Source organism: Rhea americana, unplaced genomic scaffold (genome assembly GCF_003343005.1).
Source record: "Rhea americana isolate MKP2758 unplaced genomic scaffold, rheAme1 scaffold_5, whole genome shotgun sequence".
In the NCBI taxonomy this organism is placed as follows: domain Eukaryota; kingdom Metazoa; phylum Chordata; class Aves; order Rheiformes; family Rheidae; genus Rhea; species Rhea americana.
In genome coordinates this window covers 4,727,298-4,754,878 of record NW_028186645.1, presented here as the reverse complement: position 1 = coordinate 4,754,878, position 27,581 = coordinate 4,727,298, and the positions used below count along the sequence as shown (strand labels likewise).

Sequence of the window (27,581 nt, the reverse complement as noted above, 5' to 3'; positions counted from 1 at the left end):
TCTGTGGAGTTCCTGGTCACAAATTAAACTGAAAATAAYGTCAGTATCAACATTGATTTTTGGAGATTTTTTTCTTTTTTCATTTTCTCACCTATCCCCAACCCAAATTAAATGACCCTGAATACTCATGGTCAAATAACTGACAATACAAAATTTAAATTAAAAATATTTTGTGTTGTGAGAGCAGCATGAACAACACTTTGCAATAATGTGATCTTTAAATAAAAGTAGATTATTAAAATATAGTCTAACTATGAAATCATGAAATAATTCTTTTTACTTTAGTTAGGATTCCTCATTCTTAGAAAGAACTTTTGGCTACAGTAGTATGTAATTTGTATTTTTCTGAGGAACAGTTATTGTTAGCATAGTAATTAGTGTAACTGAAAACAAAAGTGTTTTTACATATATTAAGTAGTTTAAACAAATTTAAGATACACTTCTCCCTTCTGTAGGATCTTCATCAAATGATGCTCTTTTCAGTAATTTGTGTAAACTTCTAAACCACATAAAGGATAATGCACATTACATTTTATTCACACTATAAAAAAGCACAATATACAGGCCACATCCTTTAAAGTGCAACACAACAGAACATTTCTGCGACATTCAGATTCTTCAGAGACCCACAAAAGTAGGAATTTGATATTTAGAAATAAATTCTGTTCATAGGTGTATCAAYACTGAATCTAATTTCTGAATGGTTATCAAGCTTGCCCTTGTTGTAAATGCCACACTAAAAGCAATGCTTACGATCACTAAACAATATTATCTGCTTTCATATTACATAGCCTTCATATCTCATGTCCAAAAGGAAAGCTTTTATTGTTTTGTCAGTGAAGAGCATCTATAGAGCCCTTTATTAAAGACAGTTCGTTTACTATGCTGAAAAAAATATCTTTAAAGTATACTTAGTTTCACCATACAGGCTGCTGCTTCAGGTGTTAGATCTACCACAAAAAATATGGTAAATGGAATGGAGCAAGCATGTCTCTTGAGTTGGCAGCGCATGCTTTGCTATGTTTGGCACTATCTACCAAATGTATTGGTAACACACAGCATAAGCAAGTACCAATTTGCTTTTCAATTCATAAATATTTTTGGTTGGATGTTTTGCTATTAAATAGTTGAAAACCTTGTTTGTTCCTGAGATGAGCATAACAAAACAAAGTGAGCTCCATCAAAAGCTGCCAACAGGACATGACCTTCTGTATTTCCAGCCTGGCTACCTGCCTGCTGAGCCACATTTATAATCTCAGTCTTCTCCAAGGCGCCATTTCTGAGACTCTTCTTGACGCACATCTGGCCTGATYTGGTTTCTCATTCCACCTAAAACATTTGATGTTGCCTCTGTTGCAACAATAAAGGGTTTCACCACAGTTGGTGGAATTTGGCGAAGGACTCCTCCCACTGCTCCAGTTACTCCTCTGTTTTCATGCTCACGAGCAGCAGTTTCATAGATGGTTTGGGCTGTGTCYGTAATCCCCTTTGAAAAATTAACAGAAATTAGCCACACAGAAAAAGAAAAAACAACCTCTCCTGTAAGGAGAGGCAACCTCTTCGTTTAATGGCAACTTTAACTGCTCAGCAATAAGAACCTTTTCGATTTGTATCAGAAATATACAACTATAATAAGATAAATGTAACTTAGAACTTCTAATGAAGCCTAAAATAACAACACTTACGTGAAATAACTTTTTTTCTGTTAGTTCATAAAACTTCTGGTGGCACTTTTTGCTAGTAAGCTAAAAAGCTGTGGTCTATTGTGGCTATTCCAAAATGACAGAATTCATTGAAGACTTCCCCACCTGAGATCTACCTTCSTAGTATCAGGTGCAGCTAACAAACCACAATACTAAAAGTACAACACACACACAAGTTARCACTCTAACTTTTAATAAACTGCCATGATAAAGACACAGCTTTCACTTGTTTTAYATTATTATTACATTTAAGTTCTAACAACCTCAAAATATAGCAGTAACTATAGTAAAGAATCATCTTTACATATCTCAGAATAACCGTAAACCCATATACTGCTAAACTTTTGGATATCTAGTAGCACCATACACAGCTAAAGAACACTGAAGTCCTATTCATCCTTATCTGCATAACATCTTGTCTTATTTCTGCTTCTTGGATTTTTCTTTTCAAATTTTCTGTTGTTTTATGATAACTGATGACAATGGTCTTTTTAAAAACCTTCTTCATTTGGTTTAAAAATTTCTTAGCTTAAGCTAAAATTTAGCATTTTATTTGCTTCCTTATGAGGTATAACTTAAGTTTGGTTAAGAACAATGACATTTGCACTCACCTCTTTTACTACACTATATGCTTTGGCCACACCTTCCCGTAAGTCTACTGGTTGATGAGCTAAACGATGGCGAGGGAATCGTTTGATCTTTTTTGTTTCAATAAAACTTGGCCCAGGAGATACCATGTCATAAGCAGTTTCTGCAGCTGCCTGAAGATAGAGAGCAGGTGTGAAGTAACAGTAGTTTTACTATAGCACCAGATCATATTTCTAAACTATTCATAGGGTGACATAATTAAAAGTATTGTTAATTCTACAAATATTCTACAATATCTGTTTGAGCCTTTGCACAAGAACTCCTGGAATGCATGCAACTGTAATTATACATTAAGTTCCATAACAAAGGAAACTATGAATGCTATAGGTCTTGATAATTTGTTTTTTTTTTCCTTGAAATTGCTGTTACTTCAAAGGCATTCTCTGATCCATCTGAAAAGCTCAATATAAAAAAACATTTAAATAATAGTAGTTTTTTTCTTACAAATACATGAGCAAATACATAATTCCACCCATGTAAGTATCACCACTGTTTTTGATCATATTTGTTCGAAATTAAGCACACATACAATGTTTGCAAAATTAGGTGGTAAAACTGTATTTTCATTAGGTATTTTACTTTAAAGAATATAAAATTATTATCTATTTAAATCAAGACTACTTCAGAATTAAAACCAGAAAGCTTTATAGACTTCTAATGTATTATCATGATTGCTGTTGCTTTTAAGCTCCGATAAGCCAATATTACCAGAAAATTTTCAGAATCTATTACTGCAAAATACAAATGAGCCAAGAATTCATCTTCCTTCGTATCAGTGACTTTTCTCAGTGCAGCTGAGTATTTAATGTTAAGCTGTGCATAAAAATAACTCTTATGATAAAAAATATATTTTAGCCAAAGCAGCGACAATAAAATGGGAAAAACATGGACAGGGACATTATAAAAACATTTAACAGTCTGGATGTTGGGCCAGAATTTAAACACAGTTTTCTAGACATTGCATTTGATTCAACCATAGTTCTCACCTCACAGATTGCCTGAAATTTTGCTGATTCTCTGCTATCCTATTTGCATAGCATTCTTTACACAGATCCCAARTTTAAATGTAGCATTAAGATACTAGCTTAATATAAAGCGCATTACTGCTAAAAGTTCTCATTTTATGTCTAATTCTAGAAGCAATATACTACACCTGTATTGTTTGAACCATTCTGTTTGTTAGCTCCAGTGCTGCCATTGCAGTGGAAGTACCAAAAGAAGCCGCTCCTCTTTGAAAGCCCCTTACAATACGGCCATCCTTCCGGTACTGCTCTATTGGTAACCACACCAAGTCTTTCAGACCTTGAACTGCAAATGAACATAGAATGCCATAGTTAGCAAGTAAAAATAAGAGTTGGCATTGTCATTTTTTTTAAACCAGTGCCACATGTATGTGTATAGAAATAAGAATTAACTTACCTAACTGCACTAGTGAATGCATTGGCCCTACTCCTCCCAAAATTCCTGGTAGCTGGTTTTTTTTTATGTCATTAATCCATTCACTGATGGCATAGGAGAACAATTTATCCACACCTAACAAACTGAAATAAAGTAATCAATATTTATAAAAAAAATTTATTGGATTCATTATTCATTGAAATCAAAAACATMATTTGAACAAAGGGGAAGTTGTTTTTGAGTGTCATATTCAGTTGCTCTTGGCCAATCCAACTGTTTCATATGTATGTGTCTCATAAAAGAAAAGTTTAAGACTGCACAATGGCATACAGCTTCATAGGAAGCAACCATACAACTAAAATTAAGAGTTTAGCTCCAAGATTAGCACATATATTATATACTAAAATAGATTATTTTCTTGAATTCTATACATTTGCAGACATTTCTTAATTCCAGTTTTTGTCACATTCAAAGAACAAATGCCCATAAATTACATTAGACCTATTCAAAATGAAATACTGGTTACAAAAATCATTAGAAAGCATTGAATTTTGTAAGTGCATCTATTGAGAAGTTTTGCATTTTTGCTTGTGATATTCCATTATTCACCATAGACAGGTCTAATCTGTAATACTGATATTATTATACAATTTGATAAGCTTACCCATGTCTGTAGCAAAGTCTCTTCAACTTTAATTCTGAACAGTTTAATTGAGCAAGCCCAATGAGAATCCCTGCTAATGTTCCCTGTAAATGAAGTATTTTGTTATCAGAAGAGTTTAATCACTCTGGGCAGTCTGTAATTGGAAATAATTTCATCATCTCAAATCTTTTGCATGCATTTTTATTTGTCTAAACTGATCCCCTCCCAGTCTCCTAAATRACAATAATTACAGCATTACAAATTATGTTACCTAAAAACTTGTAAAAGACAAAATCTGGCTTATTCAGCTACTCTGAGAAAAATTTTTTGGTACAAGGCAGTTTCTTCAGAAGTATGAAGACATAAAAAGTCATGTAAACCTAGCTCTGGCATTACTGTGTTCCAGGCATCATAAAGTTGCTATTTCATGTTACGATTTCTTTGGCAGCAATGCCAGTTCAAGGAATTTCCAMCTCTACTTGTTCAAATTTTCTTATTCTTGTGCCATAACAGGTTACAAATGTGGTTGTGCAAACAGAATATTTGACATCTGCTCTGCAAACTGGATTTAGTAACTAAACCGTATTAAAAATAAACATGAGATTTTTTTAATCTGCACCAGATTCTGATGCTGGACTGCAGGGGAAGGAAACAGAAAAAAGGGGAATACTTTATCCTGGCATTACATGACAAAGAAAATGAAACATATGGCACATTCACAACTGAAACCACTTAAGGCATCAGGCATTGGTATCATCCTTTGAGAGACATCACAGCTGTGCAAAAAGACTTCCACTCAGTCACTGAGTTGATTAATTTGTACTCAAAATCAGACTTGAAAGTCGTATTTATCATACCTCCAGGATCTGTCCCTGAGTTTCAGATTACGAGTGAAACAAGACTAAGCTTTACTGGAATTTTAAGAAAGAAATGATCTGCATTTCTCAAGGGTACATCAACAATGAGTAGGGAACATAAAATATATCACAACTCATGGGAGGTGGGGAGGGGGGAAGGGAATTTTCCTCTGCAGCATCAGCTTTATGAACAAACCTGATCCATTGATACATGTTTGCCGTGGTAGTCAAGCCGTATTGGAACCTCTGATGTAAATCGAAATTCTCTGAATATACAAAAGAAATTTTACAATGAGGAACATAAACAGGAAATAAATTGATCCTTTTAAAAATAATTCATGGCTTCCCATCCTCCCATACTGTTTTCTGTAAACCACAGTTCCTTGAGATACTACGCTAGTGTTCAAGTACTTTAGGGCAAGTGTAAAAAACACAATGGCAAATTGAGCTTTTCTTGGTTTACTAATTTCAAATCAAGGTTAGCATTTACAATAAATATAGCTGTCCTGCAAAAGTAGTACTTTCCTGTACATCTTCCTTCAATTTTTTAAATTAAATTCATGTTGCAGGAAAAAAAAAAAAAAAAAAAAAAAAAAAAGCTGATGTATCTATGTGGACAAAATTTTGTCCTGCAACTGGAACATATCAAAAAATTCTGCTAGTGATATATGTGATAAAATAAAAATCACAGTCATTCTCTCTCGGTTTGGTTTTTGATGCTCACAAGATATCTGTTGTTATAAGTATCTATCATCTGAACACATGAGAAAAAAAACCTTCTGTATAACAAGATGCAATCTGTACAGTCAGTTTTTGGTCAGTACAATATTCAGAACTTTTCTTACCATACTTTAATCTCAGAACTTTACCATGATATAATTTTTGTTCTATACTTTTATTGCTGGTTATATTAGATCTAATTTACATTTTCAGATCCACAGTACAAATATTGGTCTTTTTATTTACTTGTAAAACATCATACTTATTCTGTAGATAGAACTGCATTTTTTTTTCTCGTGCACAGTAGTGCACAGAAGTTAATAAATTCAGTAGTTACCTTCCAGTTCCACAAACAAGTATATTTGATTTCCATAATCAGCAAATAAATAACAAGACACATCTTGTTCATAAGTTCTGAATAGCTTATCACGACACTTTCTTAAAGCATTCAGCAGAATAGCTATGCTTCTCTGGAAACCTTGTAACAAAAATTTACCTGAAAAATATTGGTTGATCACAGTATGATGTCACTTCTTTTAAGAAATGGTGATCATCTCCATTAACTGCATCCATAGAATCAATGCTACCATTTTCAGTTGTTTGCTTGTGTAATGAGAAAGAAATGACTGGACTTGGGTCCTTAAGGCTGCTGACATGTCTGGGCAAACTACAAGTAATTTCAGCACCAGGGGACTTCTTAACTAAGATAAAAAGAAGTTATATACAATAAGCAGCCCATCTTTCACAATGATTACAAAAAAGCCAGATTTACAAAATCATCTTAGTATTAATAAATTTTAATGCTAACTAATAGGAATTACTACCAGGACTATTAATAATATTCTCTTAGTGCAATAATATTTTAATTATCATTAGATACTATTACAAGAAGCTTAATTTGAGGTTTATGGTAAAAAACCGTTGCTTTTTATTTAAAAGCCTGCATGAAATGTTCTGAAGTTCAAAAAAAAAAAAAACTTTGCCAGCTCTAATTATGCAATGGCATAAATAATCTGTTTTATTTTAACAGGAGCATTGAAAAGGACTTCATAGCCTACTCATTTCAGGATGCTGTCTCAACAGAAGTAGGTAAAGAACAGCTGCTAACAAATTCACAGACATAATTAGTAGAGAAGTACACCTCTCTCTCTCTCTCTCTCTCTCTATATATATATATATATATATATATATACACATATAAAATATCAAACAATATAGTTGAATGGAAGTACTGCTTAACAAATTACATACATTGTACTGCTTATTTACAAACTTGAGCTATATTCCTTTTCTAAGCATTACACTTCAACTGATTAGGCAAACTTTATTTAAAAGGCAACAAAAAATGTTTTTGTTCTATCTAAATAGCTCCTAGTATTACATACACATATTCTGCAAATTTTTCAAAATTTGTGATTAAATAAGCTCCAATTTGGTGAAACCAAACTTGCCACACTCTATACCTGAATTCCAGGTGTTGAAGATCTTTGTCAGTATTAATAAAATACAAAACCATAACACACTTCCAAAATTTGTGTTCTAAAAAATTAATAATGAATTTTGATCAGTAACTGCTTTACAAACACACGAGATTCACATAYGTGCACTAATACACATGCACACACATTAAAGGAGAAAAAAGCCTATTATCTCATCATACCTTCAGGATCTGGAGTTACTAAAAGTTCAACTTCTGTAGAGAGGCTAGTGAAGAAATCCTTCAGGAAAAACAAGGCATCCTATGGTCAAAAATAGAATATAATGAACTTAAAAAAAAAAAAAAAAAAAAAAAAAAAAAAAAAAAAAAAAAAAAAGAAAGAAAGAAAGAAAGAAAGAAAGAAAGAAAGGAAAAAAAAAAAAAGAAAGATCACGAACTCTAAAAAGTTATTACCCTCAATTCTAGGTCTTATATTTCTATGTGGATAGAAGTCAAAATGCATTTCTTTATTTTGATGCTTTTTGATCCTCTAACAGATGCACAAGTCATTTAGGAATCAAGGATAGAAACTAGAAAGAACCTGTTGGACATTGCTCCCTGCCATACATGATTTGATTCATAAGCTATTGAGCTGTACTAAAACAGCTGTTTTTCATCATCATCTCTGCTGCCATTTGGCCCAGTGTTTTAATGGCTAAACACTTGCTCCTAATTTCAAACCAAAAGATATTCAAGGCCAGTTTATGTTCATTTGTCATACTGACAACGAAGACAAATCATTCCAGAYTAGATCTCACCAGTGCCTCACTGAAAGTTACTAACACTTCTCTGCCACTACTTAATGTTTTATCTGCTGCATCCATTTTCTTTTTTTGACAGATCCATCACACTGGTGCCTTATTTATCCTATGAGTACTGATACCTGGGCTTCTTTTTCCTTTTTTGGTTTAAACGGATAAGCATACATCTTAAGTAACAATAAGAATTTCTAACATAAGTGCATGCAGCCCAGTGCTTCTAAGAAAAGCGTGTTTAATTTTGCAGAAGTTAAAGGTTACTTCTTTTTATGGTTCAAAATTCAAAGGATTTAGAAAAGTTATAAAGAGGGAACATACTTGGTCACATGATAGCAGCATTTCCATGCTACTATTCTATATGAACTTATTACAAACCATACAGAGAAATATTTTCTAATAGTAAAGTGAAAACTTGGTATCTAATGCCTGTTCCAAGAAACAGGAGGTAGGCATAGTATTCCTAACTGTGCTTTTGAAAAAGACATCTCTTTGCAGAAGATAAACTACGCATGAAATGTCTCTACAATGAGTAATAATTGCACTTCAAATTTGAATGTGCATGAATACCTAGTTTCTTTACCAACTAACAGTAAAATAAATAAATAAATCCCACCATGGTTGCCCGAGTATATGAAAAATACTTTACACAAAGTGCTTGCTAAAAGAAAAAGTAAAACAATTTCTCCCATTTCTGTTCGTGTCACTGCAGTCTACAGCAAGACCAAAAGCTTCACTGCATAGAATCAGCCCTGAAGCATCAACTGTGCTTGACTAAAATATTTTGAACAGCTTCTGAGTTAATAATAAACTTTTTTTCAATTTACTCCACCAAGATCAATTCACTAACAAACAAATCAAGATTGCTGAAGTATAAGCATTTGCTTTTAAAAAGTCRTCATTTCAAGAAGTACAGAGGTCATCAGAAATCTCAGGTGATGAACTGGCATTTTTTTGACAGGTCAGCTCTATAGATATTTCTAGTTTTTAACTTAGAAGAAAAAAAAAAATCTTATCACTGTAACAGCTGGAGCACAAGGTAAGTTCTAACACAGACATGAACAAAGAGAAGCACACTGAGATCTGAAGTTGTGTGGTTGATCATAAATCAAAAATAGCAAACCTAGACAATAACCTCATAAAAAGAGTGAGACTGCTATACACAGTTTTAAACAAGAACAGTATCAATATTAAATAAAAGGGAAATATAKATTTTTTTTTTTTCGCATTGGTACAACCAACCTGGTCAATGTTGAGGCGAAGTGGCATTAGTGAAACACGTAAACAACATTCCTGCGGGGATCTGCCTGACTCTGGACGGACATGCAATACTTTGACTGTTAACTGAAGAACACCAACAAGTTAAATAAAAGGTAGCAATATTCGCTATTATTTAATCTCGCAACACTAGCTAGGACAAAAATTCACTGCAAACCCTCTATCCTGCTAATAAGATTCCACTTGTCAATTATAAAGCCAGTGCTGAACTGAACTAATTTTTATGGATGTTATAAAAAATCATTGAAATAAGAAAACTCTAAAAAGCAAAACTACTAAATTCTTTATAGAACCAATATGATTACAGTGTACTGTAAGACTACATTTCTACTGAAAATTTTAAGCATGCAAACAGATGTGTTCCAAACTAAAACCAGAATACCTGCAAAGTATTCTTGGGCACCTACTTTTTTAAATTGATAGAATCTCAAAAACATTAATACCTGACATACTAATATTCAAACTGCCTTTTTAATTAATTTTAATATCTACTAGAAATCCAGAAAATAACTAGCAATGAGTAATATCACATCAATATTCCATAAACTCAAGTTCCTTCTTCTGCAAGATCAAGAAATGCATACAACTCTCAATGATAATGTCCAACCACAACAAATACAGTAAATTAATATATTTCACAACYCTACCATGTTTGAATGAGCTTTTCTGGGCATCTCCTTACTACAGTAGAGATAGAGAAATTTATTCATTTGTGATGTAGCTAAGCGATCTCTAATCTCCAGGTCTTGAACAATAAAAACCTGCCGCGATACTGGCTGCTCCAATAGATTGGATTCACTTTCTGGCCCACTTGAGGGGTATACCTCATGCTGGAATTTCACCTTTTTAAACGAGAAGAAAAACAGCATGATCAGCTTTGGTGATAATCAAGCTAAACAATAGAATACAACTAAAAAAAAGGGGGGGGGGAGGGACTTTAAAGTTTATTCCTATAAAGTTAAAATCACGGAGTAATAATAAGGCTTATAAAGACTAATCAGATTTTTGCACAYCAGTTCCTGTTTGTGGGCATAATCATTTGGGATGGAAATTCAAGCTAGAACAAAKAGTAAGTGTGAAATAAAGAACAGGTTTTATTTTATATTCTAATATGTACTCTGCTTTTTCCTCTCAATTCAGTTGCAACTTTTCTTCTTTCTTGCATCATGTTGAAGCCTGCATCAGGGAATCCAGCAATTCTTGAATCCTGCACCTATTATCAGGAAAGTAATGTTTCTTTTCTCTACCAAATAGCCTTCTCATCTTGCTACTTGCAATCTTACTTTCCTTTTCCTTTATTCACATTAGCTTACAGAAATTCAAATCCCTTACTTTAATTCTAAATAATTCTAAATTCTCCTTTTCCCCCCCATCTCTTGATGTAATTCTCATTTCCAATCAGATACCTGTGGTTACCTATATCATTTCCTGCCTTAATAACTTCCACAACATTCTCATCTGCAGTGTAATGGAATAGAGCGCACACAGCAAACAGAACTGTTGCCTCCTTTGGACAGATACTAAGACATTAAGAAATATTTTATTACTATGGAATTTTCACACGGAGTATTAAACTGTTCTACCCTTTTTAATCATAGAATCATTTCTGTCTAGAAAAAGCTAAAGAATTATCAAATTTTTCTGGTAAATTTTAACTGTTAATAGGTTTAATTTTAAGCTCTAAAAATATGTACAGAACATAAAAGGCATTTAGTTTTATGTAATCCCTTTTATGTTTATAGAAGKGATTGAGAAAATGTTATTTTAAAAAGGATCTGTTACTAATTATCAAATATGGAGATTTGTTAACTCCTTGTTAATATTCTTCACAGTGACAGAATCAACTTTGCTTCTATGATAAATAACGTTAACGGAAATCATAAAAATTATGATACTGTGAAATAACTGGGTATTACTTAATATCCAGTTAACAACTGGCACACTGAATGTCTCAACAGATACATACCAATTATTTTCCTAAATCATTTTATTTCATAACAGCTGTATCAATTCAAAGTAGAACTAAAGTTGCAAGAAAACAGGAAAGCAGTCGTAAAAACCAGTCAAACCAAAAAAACCCATTAAGAATAATATAATAAACATCCTTCCTCTTTAGAAGCATGTTTGTTCATCAAGTAAGCAATCTTGTTCTAGGAGAACAAATAAATTGTTAAATCAATTCTAAATTCATCATCTTCAACATGATTGTTTAGATGTACATATTAACGAAAGAAAGAAGACTCAACTCTAAAGGAAAGCTGGTATCAAACATATATAAAACTATTCACAAACAAAGAGTCATGGCTAAAAATTTTTCTATCATTCACCTTGCTTAACTGAATTTCCATTAGGAAGTCTGGGTTTCTTCCTCTTCCCCCACATGTTGTACTCCGTCCATGTCTTATTGGCGTATGAGAAGGAGAACTATGGGGACTACTGGGAGGGGAAAACAACAAAAAGGTACATTTTCCTACTTTAAAGTCAGCTCATTTGCAATTCTAAATGTAAAAGCATGCATATCTCACTGTATTTTGCTTAGTATTGTAATGGTTAAGAGAAAAAAAATACTGGAAAATAGCAAAAAAAATACTGAATTTTGTGCTACTGTTAGCCAAAAAAAAAAATACTTTTTCTCCACTCAAGTTATGCATATTTGAGCAGAATTCTAGGTTTATGTTTCCCACCAAATTAAGTTTCATAAAACACTTCCTTAATTTTGACCATAACTTAATTCCCCTTTAGCTTATATAATGTCTCAAAACCAGACTCCACCTATTACAGCAGTAGTCTCTTATGTCCCAGTCTGCTAAGGAAAATTCTGAGAATACATTTCATTTTCAATATAACCCTAAAAAGCAAAAATATCGCTTCATCCCCCCAAAATACCAAAACCACTTCTGTTCATTCTAGTTAGTAGATGGAAAAATATACTACGGTATATGGAACTAAACTGAACCAAACATTCCTTGCAGAGAGGGAGGGATGGACAGAGGGAAGAATTATGAGGTTAATGTCACCCATTCAATCTTAAATCCAAGGCAAAATAGGTATCTTACGTGTTCTGATCTACAGAACTATCTCAAACACTTACATGAAACTTTTAGCTGGAGATGTTGGTGGCACAGTTCCAAAATCCTTTCCACCATAAAGATGCCAAATAAGAGATATTTCCTTCACAACATAGCGTACCAAAGGAACAGGAAAATGAAGGGGAGCTTTGCTTGTATCTGTTTTTTTAATAGGTTGGCTGAAATGATTTTCCTTTATGATAATTGCATCATCAACCATTACTTTTACTATTGGTTCCTCCTCTTTCTCCTAGTGGAAAAAAAGTATGTAACATTGAGAAGATAAAAGTTTTTTATTCAGATGTGTAATTCTACATTAAAAGAGATATAACTATTTTGCACTCTGCCTTCTGAAATTAATATAATACAGGCACACTATCTGTTCTCAGTTTAGGAATGATTCCTCTAAGGTAAGCTAAAGACAAATGCACATAAAAATAAACTAGAAACTAAAAAGAAGTTWAAAAAAAAAGCAATCTAAACTGCAAAAGAACTATAAAATAACATAGTAGAGCCAGAGCTACCATATTAGCATTTTTAGAAGTAGAAAAGCTCGAAGATAACCAGACAAATATGCCTTCTCATCAGGAATCCAGAACGACCTGTGTCTATGAAGAGGAAGGCAACTAGAGATAATATGAAGAATTTGACCATTTGCTATTTTCAAAGAGTTTACCTACAGTTCTCTAAATCTTTTCATGCAGTGGGGATACGGTGATCTAAACTGACAAATAAGCTTTTCTGTGAGCTTTGGTAAGAATCCCAGGGCCATAAAAGCAATAAAAGCTTAGACTAAATGAGAAATGAATACAAGAWTAATATATGTGCAAAGCTATTATTTTGATAAATGCTGTATTTCTTACTGCAACTTTTTCTAATTGTGTCATTATTACAGGTCAAAATGACAATATTAAACTGTGAATAAAGTGTAGAAAAATTGCAAATATATTCTAAAGTAAATCATGACAGAGAATTACATAATGCAGAAATAGAAAATTGATATATATTCTAAAATATCTGTATTCATGCCTAACAATAACAATGCATGAAGTACGTTCTATATAGAAAGATTACTTTTCTGTTACTTTGCCCACTGATAAGAGTATCATTAAGCAATTAAGAAAAAGCTATAAATATTATTTGTACACATCTTGCATAAGCTTTTCCTTAATTCAGTTTACATATGGGTATCACAGTAATTCTCAAAGCTTCTTACAGCAACAGAAACTTTGGGTGCAAAAAGAATGCAGAAGTCGTCGCTTTCAGCAGGAACATCTCCCGCTGCCTCACTTATCAGGTGATGAGTGAATGAAGCGTAAGTGGGACTTGACTCTTGTGAGACATTTCCACTTTCATCTGGAAACAGGAAGAGATCTGAACAAGACGGCTCCCGAGTTTGAGAGCTGTCGTCCAAAACTCCTGGGAGGTGAGGGAGCAGGGAAGGGGAAAAAAAAGTTTTAGTGGAAAAATCTTTAGAAAAGATGAAAATAAAAACAAAATAACAGAATATTTAATGAAAATATAAGTTACTCAAAATTAATTACATCATAAAGAAAACAGGCTTATATGTTGAATCAATTCCTACTATAAAGTAGTTTTCAAAAAATCTATCTACTGTATGATTGAAAGCAATTACAATAGTTGTAACTTGCTACTAGTAGAGATGAGCTGATAAAAAAAATCAAGAAAAAATATTTGTATAAAAAAAATCCCACAGGTATAAAATAGCTTTTTGTATCCGAGTTTCTCATTCGTTTTAGACTACAATACCTATAACGTTCAATAATACAGTGATAGATCATTTTCCACCATTAGAAAAAGACAAGACWTCCCAAAAAGAGATTACCACTGTTTGCAATACAAAATTCATTTCCCATTTTACTTTGGATTTAGCTCTAAACATTATGCAAAAACTACAATCCTGTGATAAAATCAATTACCTTGTTCTTTCCGCTAATTAAAAGATTGCCTCATAGTTCTAAAGTCTTTCTGTGACTCAGTTAAACTGTTCCATCCTCCTGGATTGCCTTCATATGCAGAACAGAGGTCTTCAATTCTTCCACACTGCAGTATGCCCTATCAATTTACACTTGATGATGACTCAGAGAATTTTGGGTATTGACAGACACCCACAAAGTCAAAATCCTTCCCTATTGTTTTCAGCATCTTAGTTATGTATATCTGACCAGAACCTTACATTACTTTTACAATCCTGTTACTGCAGGTAAGAACCTCTTTTTAGTCAGAAGATTTCAAGACATTAAAGGTGTGCTCCTACTCTTGCTACAGCATCTCAACATATRCAAAACTTTCAATCTCACCTTCCTTTCTTAAAGGTTGTATTAGTATTAGTCCAACACATAGGAGATGTTAAAATAGCTGTGTAGATATAGTCTTAATATTTAAAATTTTCTCATTTTTTCTAGGGCTATCTTTCCTATCAACAGTGTTAGAATTATTAACAGTTACTAATATTTTGTACTTAAGTTAAGAAAGTCAAAGTATTCTTTTTTTAAGGATACTTAAAGGGTACTTATGTCCTCAGAGAAGCCTTACCATTAGACTCTGGCTTCATGGCAGAAGCAGCCTGATGAGGCTCAATTTCCTCCATAGCATCACTCATCAAATCCCGTAAAATCTGTTGCTCTGATTCAGCAAGGACTGGTCCTTGGGAAGATGGTTGACTAAAGGTATCCACCTATAAGATAAGGACAACTGCAATATGTATACTTGTTAAGATGTAACTATGTTGAACATGATTTTGCTAGAATGGCTTGATACACAATCATTAAAGCACAAGGAGTAATACCCTAAATTTATAAATAACAAATTGAACTGRAACTATGTGCTAGGCGATCCATAAAATAGCTTAAACATTGTTGTTTGGGGCATTCAGATCATCAGAATGGTTAATTAAGAGCATGTGGACAGCTCATGTATGTCCTGGAACTTCCTCTTTCACATAAGAATGAAGTACAATAGGTAAACAGCACAAAATATTTTAAATATCGAGTATTGATAAGGCAGTAAAAAGGTAATACATTACTCTCAAATATACACAATCAATCCACTTCTTGCAGAAATTCTCATATTGTTTGGAAACAGTAATATGTTTTAGTTTTGATGTCCAGATTCTAGGAAATGTACAGTTAAGTTGATGGTATTTTGCTATTTTATACCTTCATTTTTGGCTTGCTGACTCCAGATTTAATCTCTGTCTTAGCAGGTGGATGTAAATCACCATAACTTGCAATATATTGTATAAGATTCATTAGTGCAGCACATGAATCAGAGCAGGTACGAATATGGATTACATCACTGGAACAGTGCAGCTCAAAACGTGGTTTAGTCTAGATAGCAACAATAAAAAGACAGGAATATGTTCTACAAAAAGAGCAATATATACACATATACTTTTAAATTAATTAACTAGTCAAGAGAGACTATAAAAAAATTGGAAAATGAATCCTCCTCCCTGCTTGATTCTAAGCATAACAAAATCATTTTCAAATCACAATTCTGCCATCAAGATTTTAAATTTTAATTGTGATAACAGATACTTACTCTCTCCCCATCAGAACCAGATTTTACTGTTGTAATGGTTAATTCCAACAGTCCCATATCCATAACACGAACATAATCTGAAAGTCAATGAGTAAATAAAAAAGATGATTAATATTAAGAACAAACATAATCCTACTGYATATTTTGGGTCACAAAACCATTAGAAATAATATAAGCAAAAAAAAAGGCAGGTCAGCACTTTTTATATTTCTGCATTTTTTYCTATTATCAAAATTACTCTTGGAGTTCAAGCTTCAGCTACTCAAAGTAAGAACAGAAATCTTCAGCCCAATGTATCACTTTCATGGCCACCACCTGGGTACAGTGGAATCTTTAATGCATTTATCCTCATCCTATCCATAGGAATTAGAGAAACAGTGACACAGAAGTGACTAAGCATGCTTGGAATGTTTCAGTTGAAGGGCCACTTGGACACTTTCACATTGTACAAAGTCTTCAGTGCCATGAGTAATTTACTTCACCTCTTTCATATTTAAACAGAGTAGGCATATCTTTACATTTTCCTTCACTAAGGATCTCTTATCTCAGCAAAATATGTGTTTGTCACTACAGGGTTTAATTAACTCTGCAATATAACCGTTAAATATCGATTCAAGTTCCTTAGACTTAAAAATTGTTACTATATGAATGAGAGCAAAATTGTTGATATCTTTCTGAAAAGTGTACTCAGAATTCCAAGCCATATAACATTTTCCAAGTTAAATCATTTAGAACTCATGAGATGTCTTTTGAGATTTCTCTGTCTCAACTCAAAATTTTCAAAAATGCACTTTCTTCAATTACTCAACATGAAGCTGTAATAACAACATGAAGGACTGTCAGATTTCCCTTCTCTGACATGCTGCTGCATCTAGAAATCAGAACTAGAACACTCGCATGTTTTCACCAACAATACATTACTCATTCATACTCAACTTGCTGCTTACTATTTTCTTTAATAAACTTCAGATATATACACCGAGTATTCTGGCAATTTTGTTTCTTTAGGCTTTATCAGAAATTCAACAACGGATCACAGTTGTATCTAAAATATTCTTACCTCTGTGAAGGTTCACCACAACAGTGTTGCACTTGTCAGACAGATGTAAAGCAGCTTCATCTAAAATTATCCTTGAAAACAAAAGAAAAAAAAACGAAAAAAAAGAGAGACAAACAAATATGTTAAGGAAACACTGTGCAACTTACCAGGCAAAATAGAGAGTATTTCACAGACAATAACTGATTTRGAAAAAAATTATTTCAAAATAAATGCATACATATTTATATCCTATAAATTTAAAATCTATTGGGAACATATATTTATATACTTGCTATATATTTAAATATATTTCAAATATATTTTAAATTCAACTCTTCATTTTAACCTTTCATAATTCCCAAATTCATAAGATAAATATTATTTGCTTTTTAAGTTAAAGTATGGATCTAACTATCTTAAAATTATCTAGTGATTGTAGTTATCCATTTGACTCTTATTTGAGTAAGAAATAATGGTTTTGGTATATAGAATCATCAGACTAGCACTTTTTTTWAAAAAATAAAATACAATAGACATTTGTTTCCAATATACAAGGCCACTTATAAGGTTTTAGCAATAGAAATAAACAATTCAGGAAATGCTTCATATCAGTACAGGTATAACAGAATGAATATTTAACTGAAGTTTTAAGAAAAATTACATTACGTATTTCCTTATTTAATATACTGTCTCAATACAGTATAGTTGTCCTCTAGTATAGGACATCTTATAACTGCATTAAAGCCTGTAGAGTTGCTAGTTGTTACTAAAATACAACCCAATTAATAACAATACTGTATTTAACCTAATCAAATAGAAAGATTACACATAAACAAAGTACATTTAAAAGAGTTGAACAAATTTGATCATTTAAACAAAGTGTTTGCTTACTAAATTAAAAATGCAAAGAGGCATTACAAGTTTTACGGGAGTTTCCCTGTTTCACAAGCACTTAAAATTGTACCTGAGAGTAGAGGAGGATTTATCTACTGCAACACTGCTGGAAATGCTGAAAGTTTCAACCGTAAGTAGAGATCTGACCGGCAAAAACAAGGGCCTAACAAAAAGCAGGATCAAGGAAGGGAAAAAAACATGTATTGTGTATGTGTGTATACACATACACACACACACACACACACACCAGTATTTTATGCATATTTCTGAATGCAAATAAAGTCTTACAGATTGCCTACTGAGAATTCCCCAATGATAGGCTAGTGCTTATCCTCCTTTAAATATCTTAAACTGTACAGAACTTATGCTAAGTACRTTTCCCAAACAAGCCTAAATAAATATTATTTACAATATGCAAACTGGAACATTCCTAAAGAATAAATACAGAGTTGTAGTATCAAGTGATATATGCTTAGATTTTATTTACCTGTAATCAAGAGCACAACTCCACAGATGTACATGAAAAGTAGTAATTGTAGCTGGAGGATTATATCCCAAAACAGGCTCATCAGAAATATTCAGGAAATATAAAATCTAAAAGTCACAAACAATTATTATTGTCCTTCAATATGTGTTATTTTAACAAGCAATTATAAATTATAAAAAAGAAATTCCTTAACATCAAAATGCTTGATATGGTACATATTTAAAGGTGCTTTCAAGTACGTGAATACAGGAAAGCATTGAATGTAAACAAGGCAAAAAAATACAAGAGCCAAACAACATACAAGAAAAATATGGAAAGGGCCTAGCCACACAAACCTTACGTGAGTAATTATCCAACTCCTCTCAATCTGTTTCTAAAGCGTTTCACGCTTCATTCAGTGTTAGGAATACTTTCTTTGCCTATCAGTAGCCTACATTGTATAAAATAAATTCCTATCTTCCTTTACTTTTTCTTTGAGAACCATCATCTTTAAGTTTCTCTCAACTCGGTTACAACACAAAAGTTTGTCTTTAACCATTATCCCAAGCATAGTGCATATCAACACTGTTAACCTTCTCAATCCTTCCCTCTAATCCTTTCACTAATAACCTTTTTTTTCCCCAAAGAGATACCCAACCACATCTCAGGCAAGGTTCTTAACTCAGTCTGAGAGAAAAATCACTCTCTAATAGCAATACAATATGTAAAGTAGTCTAGGAGAAGACATAAGAACACCATGCAGAGAAGGAGTGACACTGCTGAGCCTAAAGTACTAAGTTCCTATAATACAGCTCCACACAGACATACTATACAAATGCATGTAAAAATATGCATACTACATATATTTTAGCAGGACAGCTTGAATGATAGGGTTTACAGTCTGTTATTCAGCATAATGTACATGAAAATACACATAATATTGTTAATCTGTTAATGGTATGGCTAATTCATATACCCCTACCCCCAGCTTCCAGTTCTAGATTCTCTAGTCTTGCCTGCTATACTATACCTCTGAATACACACATAAWAATATAACCCTTTTAAGTCAGAGATTTGCATTACAAACTTCTTTGTAATCAGCTGCTTACTAATTCCCCAAAGTCTTCTTTTCCATTAATGCTATACAAACAATCTAAACTGGAAACTGATAGGCAGAAACTACAACTTGAAGAATGAAGTAAGCAATGGAAGAAATGCAGAAATAGAGAAACCCTATCAAAGCTGCATATGGTTATTTTAAGTCAAGAGTTATCTAAATACTTGGATAAAGGGCAAGAAAATAATGAACATTAGGCTATGGAGATTTCCTATCTGACCTCAACTTTTTAAACTTCAAGTGAGCCTGGCGGAAATTTAGGATGATGAGATGAACTGCAGCAAATGAATACACAAATAAAAATTTGAGAACAAGTTTATACTCTTCAGTGATATCCAGGACAGACAAGGGGAGAAAAAAAGAATTTTTTTTTTTTTAAAGGTAAAGAATAACATTGGCAAGAACCAAGTAGGATAACGAGTCAAAGGCTAACACCAGGATTTTTCACTGTGGTAAGTTGGATATTTAATGCAAATATTAAAGCAATGACATTGAAATTAAAGATTTGAGAAAACTGTAGCAACCTGACCTGTTCGTGCCAGCTTAAACCCGAAGGCAGTACTCTGTGCTGAAGGGTAGCTCCTCTTAGTCCAACAGCAACTAGAAATTCCTGTACAAGAAAGTTGCACATTTACATTAAATTATATATAAATATTTGAGATCTAGTATATGAAACAGTCTTGCTTCTGTTCCAGAATCTCTCAACTGTCTAGAAATGAAGAAAGGACTGGGTCAGGTTTAGAAACTCAGAAGACATCCTCTCCTAAACAAAAACCATGACTAATACAGTCTATTACTTGTTGTAACAGGAGAGTTTAGAAACGATGACCAATTTTGTGGTGCTGGTGGTGGTAGGAAGGAATCTGTTCATTCATGCTAGGATTCTCCAGGAATTACCAAGAATACAAACCTAACTTAGTCCTTTATTTCGCTGTTCAAACCTGAGTCCATTGAGCCACTAAGATCCTGTGTTTGTCTGCAGATTCCTTCTCTAGATAACTCCACTAATCCATTGTCACCACTAAGCCACTTAACAGCTCATCCTTTAGCCATACTGATGAATGCTATTGTCAAACTCAAATGAACCACTCTCATCGTCAAAGTGGAGCTCCAAGTAAGAAATCAAAAACTGCACATTTATGACACTACCAGTGAGCTGAACCAAAAGCTTTCAAAACTCTTTATATTTATTCCTGTCTGGTTTGGCACAACATTAAAACTCAATGAACAAAGAAAAAAAAAAACTTGAGTGAGAAGAAAAAGGCCAACTGGCCAACAAGTACATTCATCAAATGTGATCAACATTTGTGAAGCACTGAAAGAATTAGTAAGTTATGCTGATACTTAAGTTTTACAATCCATCCAAAAGAATCTGATTTTAATAGAAAATTATAGTTTAAGAAAGAGAATGGCTCTGAATTTATTGTTTCTTTATCTAAGATCTCTGTAACTCCCACACTTAGTATTTCAAGATAAGCCAAATAAATTATAAAAGCAAAAATTTGAAAACACAAACCTTTGTATTGCTCTCTAGTTTATCTGACTGTATTTTGACTGCAACAGTTAGCATATTCAAACAGTCCGCTCCCACACCATCTGAAGTGGTCCTACTAAGACCGTCTTCTTCAGAAAAAGAAATGGTTGGTTCTAACCAATGTGGACGTATAGTGCTGGGCAGTCGTACTTCAGATGAAGGGACAATTCCATCTACCAAACCTGCCGAGAGATTTTAGCATGAATTACCTAATKCTTCAAAGCTGTTAGTGATTTAAGAAACGCTACGGAAAATCCCTTTCATTCTTAACATCTCTAAAATGATTTTTGTTATCACTAATTAATGTTAGGACTATAAATTTGGAAGGAGAGGTTAGAGGTGATATAGTATTTAGAACTACAGTTCTCATAAAATGTTGAATGTAACTTTATTTTTTACTTTTCTAACAAAGGTTGAAATAAAGGACAAGGATCTTCAGTAGGTTGTGYAGAGAGTTAATTGCATGTCTCTCTCGTTCATTTTATGAGATGGTGACGAGACTAACCTCTAAACCCAAAATAATTAAGCCTCACACTGAAAGTCCACTGACCAATACTGATTCAAAGACATTTGAAAGGAAAAATTTTAACTATGGTAGAGTTATCAGCCATAAAAACTACAATTTAGAATTCTTCACCTGGGAACTAAAATTCCACTGCAGACTGCACTGCACCATCTTAAATCAGATGACCACGAAGACATAGGAAGCATGTACTTTTTCAATAGAGAACAAACCATAGCTAAATTGTCAGAGGACCATAAAATCTAAAGACCAGCAGCTGCCAGTGTTACAAACCTGTGAATTTTTGTTGAATGGTTAACTAAGAAAACAAAGTTATCATTAAGTTGTATTACTGCAGCATATAGGGTCATTAGCCATAAACTACAGCTCTATCGTGCCAAATGATGTACTATCAGAGCAAAAAGACAGCATATCTCCTAAAGAGCTTTAATCTTATCTCAAATTTATCCTGAAAGCCATCTTAATTCTGTCCCTACCTTGATGATATAAATTGAGGCTGCTAGAATGAAGACAAATGTAGTGTCTATCTTCAAAGCCTTCGTATTTAGTCACACTGAAAAGTGAACCATTGTTGAATTCTAACCAGAATTCACCATATTTTCCTTCCAGTATATTTCCATCATCTTTCTGAAAGAAGAATAGGAAAGACAAAGTGACTTTTTCCTGAGTTTGTACAATTAAAAACAGTCGAAAAAAACATGGCATTCACCACCAAACACAGATTTCCCTGCTTATGTTTATTCTAATGTTAAATAAAAAGTAATTAGAATTGTTAAAATATTATGTAGCATTATAGTCTAACTACATTATAGCACAGTAGTATCAAGATTACAGAATGATTTTAATGATGTTGTAAACACACTTCCTCGTTYCAAAAAAAATCAGTACATACATCACGAAGGGGTCCCATAGCCAAAACAACAGGGTTACTTTGACATACCATACTAGATTTTGCATATTATTTTCAGCTCCAGTATCTTACCTTTACATCTGTGAATATTGAAACTAATCCATGAGTAACATTTAACAGAACAGAGAGAAAGCTTTGTGAGTTCTTATTCTGGGAGTCAAGCTTTTTCCTTCTGCGYGAACGATAGTTTGGATCAACTGCGGAATAATACTGTAGTGTTTCCTCCTCAGATCCACTCTCATCATCTATTAGATAAAATGGCAAACAACTTTATTGGCATAAGTACACTAGTTAACAACTCATTGAATCAGATTACAGATGGAAAAAAAAAATCACATTTATATTTCAATTAATACAACGGTTTGGGGATATGTAAATCCTTTCTTATAAGTTTGCTAATTCTTTCCACTATCAGCTTTATCATTTCAGCTACTTATGCTTGGTACCATTATAATTCTAGATGATTTATTAAGTGCATTACCATAATGAACTGCAGATTTAAACTGACTAAAGCTGTCTTTACTGAAAGTATTGATGAGCTGGCTGGCCACAGATAGTCCAACACCATAAGAAAGGTTTTCAAATGTTTCTACAGGAGATGGAGCTGTGGGTTCCCACAACAATAAATCATTGCTGATCCTAGAAAGAAATACATTATTATTATTATTATACATAAAACATATGATTATATTCCCATTTAATATATGGTTAATCAAGCAGTATTTCCTTCACAGATTTCATATATTACAGGTAAACAAGGAAGAGAAAAGGTTCAATGGCACAAGAAAAAAATAATGTATTAATGATAGAAGCACTCGATAATGAATTATTTTTTATCCATAATTATCATATGCACATATCAAAGTCCAGCACTTGACACTGTCATAAAAATCCTCCATTAGTAGGTGCATATTACCTCAGTAGGTTGGAAAGCAAAAAATCTATTGCATCAGYTTTCAAACAAAATGGTAGACAATATTCTAATTTTTTGAAATTTCAAGTGAGTCTGTGTCAGTTTTGCCACCTTCTTCACCTACATCTCTGTATATACATATATAACCTTTCTTACACATATCTTTGATAAATATCTTTCATATCTTGATATGAAATATAAAGTAGAATTTGACAGGAAGTATCTTTCCTGTAGTTAATTTATAACTTGTAGAGTCTTACTGCTTTAGATAAGGAATTAATGAATAAAAAAAGACGGGAAAAAAAATGAATCCAACCATTTTTGAAGCATGATGACCTATTTAAAAGGGAAAATTCACAAAGGTCAGAGCAAACTAAACATTGTATAAAAAGTCTGAACAGATGTTTTCTTTGAAAGCAATGAACTATTTAACTTTCTCCTCTGTTCATGAAATCTGCCATAGTACCTTTGCAGCCAGCAGCTAAGGTACAGATCAGATTTAAGTTAGTATGAGAGATTTACTGAGTTTTAATTTATATAGCACTTTATATTCTTAGAAAACTACACTAATGAGTTCCTTCTATAGCTACTCATTCAGTAGCTTTTATCTACAATGAACACAGTACATACAGGTCATGATAACCAAGCAAAGCAGCATACTTGCCTATTGTAAAGTTTTTCATAAAAGCTTTTGTTCGGTAGTGTTAAGTGAATATTTGGCAACGTGAGTTCCAGTACATAATGAGAATTGCTAACTGTTTTATCCTGAAAGTCAGTCATTTCAGCTACATCACCTGGCATCACCATCTGAAAGGGAAAAAAAAAAAAGGAAGAGAGAGAGAGAAACAATCCTTAAGTAAAAAATATTTTGGGGTCAGACAACGGATAAAAGGTAGGGAGAATATATTGATTCAAGCTACAATGAGCCCAACAGCAGTAAGAGACCTTTATAGTACCTCTTCATTTTCAAACATGACCCTACGAGAAGAAAAAGGAGAAGGCTCTGGTCTTCTAAAATCACAGACATCCTTCAAAGAATGAGACCCTCCTTCTTCTTCTTCTTGAAAGTTACCATCTCCTTCTTCCTCCTCTGCTGCTATCCTTTCCAGAATCGAGTGCACAGCTAGAGGGTTTATTTTCAATACAATCCTGACATTGGAGAAATTATGCAGAATAAGCAATTAGAGAATTTTATACTGGTACACAGCTACATCTCCTCTAGCTCCACTAGCTAGCCAGTAAATACATGCATAAAGCCAGCCAAAGACCTGGGAGATGCAACATCTTTTATTAGACAAAGTTATACCATCATGAAAAACAAATGAATACTTTTAGACACAAAGGAAAAAGAATTGCCAGGCCAGAAAGTTTAGTCTCCAAAAGCAGGCTAAACAGAGTTTCAAGTCTGCAATCACCTACTTATCTTTCACAAAAATTTTCTCAAACCTAACCAAAAGCTATTACTCATTTAAACTGTGTTGCATTATTACAAATTGGGAGGTTTCATCAATCCTTTGGTTCTTTTCAATAACTATACACTTGTTGCAATTGATTTTTAGAATATTTATGTCATAAGTTGCATTAAAATTAGAAAAATAACAGTACTACAGACACACACACACACCCCTCACAATCTATGAYGAAAAATGGAACATTACTTTACCGAGGCCAGTCAAAGTTGTCTGATGAAGTCAAATCTCCATCTATGCCACCAGATACTTGAAAAAACTTTATCGGTGCCTCTGCTTTATCTTCTTCAAATGAACCTGAGCAAAAAAGAATAATAGAAAAAAATTAACAGATGAAAGACCTGCCAACTTCAAGTTTTCTATTCCTCACAGAAACACTGCTAGTAAGATACCTATAATGTGAATTCTGTCCTCTTTTCCAATGCAAYTTGATTTTTAAAGATTAGATATCATTTTTTTCACACTATCTTCTAGCTAGCAGGAGTTGGAAAACCTGATGTTTCTAATGCATAGGTATCTGYATTTACATTTATAGCATCGCTACATTATGTCATACTCTTGAAAACTAAAAGAAATAGTAAACAATTCAACACAGAAGATCTCTAATACCTTTCAAAGTAATAAATCTGTCAGACTGGTCTGTATGTACAGCATAAAAAGTTTTCTACATGACAGTCATTTAGGAAATCGTTACTCTATTTCTAGACTAGAATTGGGATTGCTAATTAGCATAAATGTAATCTCTCCCTATAATCTTTAAAATATATATCACAYAGTGACAGAAATTCCAGAGATATCCTAACTCAAAACAAACTGGTATAACAATAACAGAAAGAAAAACTAGAAATATTAACTTAACAAGCATTACACCTACATACATTAATCTAATCTCTTTGCAGTATTACTTTGGCTTACGTTGCTACTAAGTATAGAGCACTAAACCACAGCAAGAGATTTATACTCCAAAATGCATTTTGAAAGAGCTTCCCCTCAAGAAGTTTTAATGAATTCATATGAGAAGAATTTTGTGTCAACCAAGTAATTGCTGGGAAAAAAAAAATCAAATAGAATATTTGAATATAACTTTAATATTCTTACCAGTTAGCTCTTTAAAAGTGAGTTCTAATTTAACTTGTTCTGGAGTTGACCCTCCTATAAACTCAGTCTTAAATTCSGTATCTGTAAATTCAAGATGAAGAATCTCCTTCTGAAGTGATTTCTTAAACCAAGGTCCTCTTTCCTGATCCGATCGTAAGTCAGGTATTGGGAAGCGAACAGAGAGATTTAATGCTGGGGCAGTGACTTGAACAGAAACTCTACAGTTTGCAGGAGTATGTGAATCATCCAGAAAAACTTCAGTAAATGCTTTATGCTAAAATAAAAAAAAAGGAAAAGGAAAAAAACCTTCTAAATTAGAGAAAATAGCATTAAAAATTACTATGGGAAAAGCTTTTGATGACGTCTACCTGAAACAAGGTTCATTTTTCACATGTCAAAATACAGATACTAAAACCAATTATTTTTATTTTTTTAGGATACACTTCCATTATTGGTACTGTTAAGATTTTATTTAGTTAAATGTTAAGTATTTAAAAGAAAGGTTAGAAATCTTTCAAAAGTGGCCATCTCTGATAATGTGCTTCTTTCTCAACTTGGAAAGTAGGATCACCAAACAGTATTCAGAAGCAGTTAGGAGCTATCCCTTAGATAAAGAAATCTTATTGATGAGAAGCCAGGAACTTCTACAGTGCATATTTTTCTGTCTCAGTAAGTCATGGCTTCCAATTCTGTCACTGACATGTATCATCCAGTCCCTGACTGTAGCTTATTACTGACTGTCTTTGAAAAGAATAAAACTTTCAGGATATAACCACATTTATATACATTTTTAAAAAACAGGAGAAAAATTTATCAACGAGCGTTTACTAATGTCTGGACTCTATCTAAAGTAAGTTTTAGAGACTAGTTTTGCTGTTATTAATCAATGACATTTCCTTCATGCAAAAATTCTGCATGCATATTAATTAATTTCATTTCTAACTTACCAGACTAATGTGTTTGTTGTAAGAAGTGTACATATGAGATGCCATCATCTCCACCGTAGTTAGTTTCTGTGGTTGAAGTAAAGAATTTAATCTGTCTACAATACTAATATCCAGTTCACAAAACACTGGGCTTAACTTTATTTGTAACTCTGCTTTTTGTGGAACAGAACTTAGTCTCCCTTGACTACCCTGGAAAAAACAAACAAAAAACAAACAGGGGGTGGGTGAGAGGTAAAGAAAAAAGCAGTGAAATCTTCAAAAAAAAAGAAAAGAAAAGAAAGAAAGAAATAGATTAAGAACAATCGTTAAGGCCTCCCAGTTTTACAGAAAGATCTCTCTTCCACTAGTATCAACAAAATTACGTACTACACAAGAACTTGGTGTTTTTATCTCCCACGTTACCTGAGGTCCTCTATTATCTGAGTGCTTGTAATGAAGCTGAAGGCATGGCATAGCATGAGAATCATTTTCTTCTTCAGAATGAAATGTCAGCAGCTATAGAATAAAATAGAGTTAAAAAGAATTAGTGGGTAAAGAGGAAATAGTAGCCACAGGAAAAG

At 33.1% G+C, this 27,581-nt stretch overlaps 1 protein-coding gene across 4 annotated transcripts in view; it reads right to left on the bottom strand.

The window, feature by feature from the left end:
• Positions 1 to 516: 516 nt before the first annotated feature.
• The window catches only part of ATG2B (autophagy related 2B), a 42,333-nt gene continuing 15,268 nt past the window's right edge, over positions 517 to 27,581 (bottom strand). Inside the window, exons 13-42 of one of the 4 annotated variants that reach the window (XM_085317481.1) lie at positions 27,424 to 27,516; positions 27,022 to 27,210; positions 26,075 to 26,348; positions 25,171 to 25,273; positions 24,464 to 24,656; positions 24,172 to 24,314; positions 23,076 to 23,233; positions 22,667 to 22,839; positions 22,161 to 22,311; positions 21,144 to 21,343; positions 20,157 to 20,237; positions 18,532 to 18,638; positions 18,115 to 18,207; positions 17,172 to 17,242; positions 16,112 to 16,188; positions 15,727 to 15,897; positions 15,104 to 15,245; positions 13,764 to 13,966; positions 12,571 to 12,797; positions 11,807 to 11,915; positions 10,127 to 10,321; positions 9,444 to 9,545; positions 7,630 to 7,708; positions 6,466 to 6,670; positions 5,446 to 5,515; positions 4,414 to 4,496; positions 3,771 to 3,892; positions 3,505 to 3,659; positions 2,315 to 2,464; positions 517 to 1,486 (exon numbers count right to left, since the gene is read on the bottom strand). In XM_085317481.1, coding sequence (XP_085173607.1) covers positions 1,256 to 1,486; positions 2,315 to 2,464; positions 3,505 to 3,659; positions 3,771 to 3,892; positions 4,414 to 4,496; positions 5,446 to 5,515; positions 6,466 to 6,670; positions 7,630 to 7,708; positions 9,444 to 9,545; positions 10,127 to 10,321; positions 11,807 to 11,915; positions 12,571 to 12,797; positions 13,764 to 13,966; positions 15,104 to 15,245; positions 15,727 to 15,897; positions 16,112 to 16,188; positions 17,172 to 17,242; positions 18,115 to 18,207; positions 18,532 to 18,638; positions 20,157 to 20,237; positions 21,144 to 21,343; positions 22,161 to 22,311; positions 22,667 to 22,839; positions 23,076 to 23,233; positions 24,172 to 24,314; positions 24,464 to 24,656; positions 25,171 to 25,273; positions 26,075 to 26,348; positions 27,022 to 27,210; positions 27,424 to 27,516 — 4,350 coding nt within the window. In that variant the 3' untranslated portion in view covers positions 517 to 1,255. Of the gene's footprint in view, positions 1,487 to 2,314; positions 2,465 to 3,504; positions 3,660 to 3,770; positions 3,893 to 4,413; positions 4,497 to 5,445; positions 5,516 to 6,465; positions 6,671 to 7,629; positions 7,709 to 9,443; positions 9,546 to 10,126; positions 10,322 to 11,806; positions 11,916 to 12,570; positions 12,798 to 13,763; positions 13,967 to 15,103; positions 15,246 to 15,726; positions 15,898 to 16,111; positions 16,189 to 17,171; positions 17,243 to 18,114; positions 18,208 to 18,531; positions 18,639 to 20,156; positions 20,238 to 21,143; positions 21,344 to 22,160; positions 22,312 to 22,666; positions 22,840 to 23,075; positions 23,234 to 24,171; positions 24,315 to 24,463; positions 24,657 to 25,170; positions 25,274 to 26,074; positions 26,349 to 27,021; positions 27,211 to 27,423; positions 27,517 to 27,581 lie in introns of those variants that run through there. The other 3 variants (XM_085317482.1, XM_085317483.1, XR_014897360.1) reach the window with 3 other exon arrangements.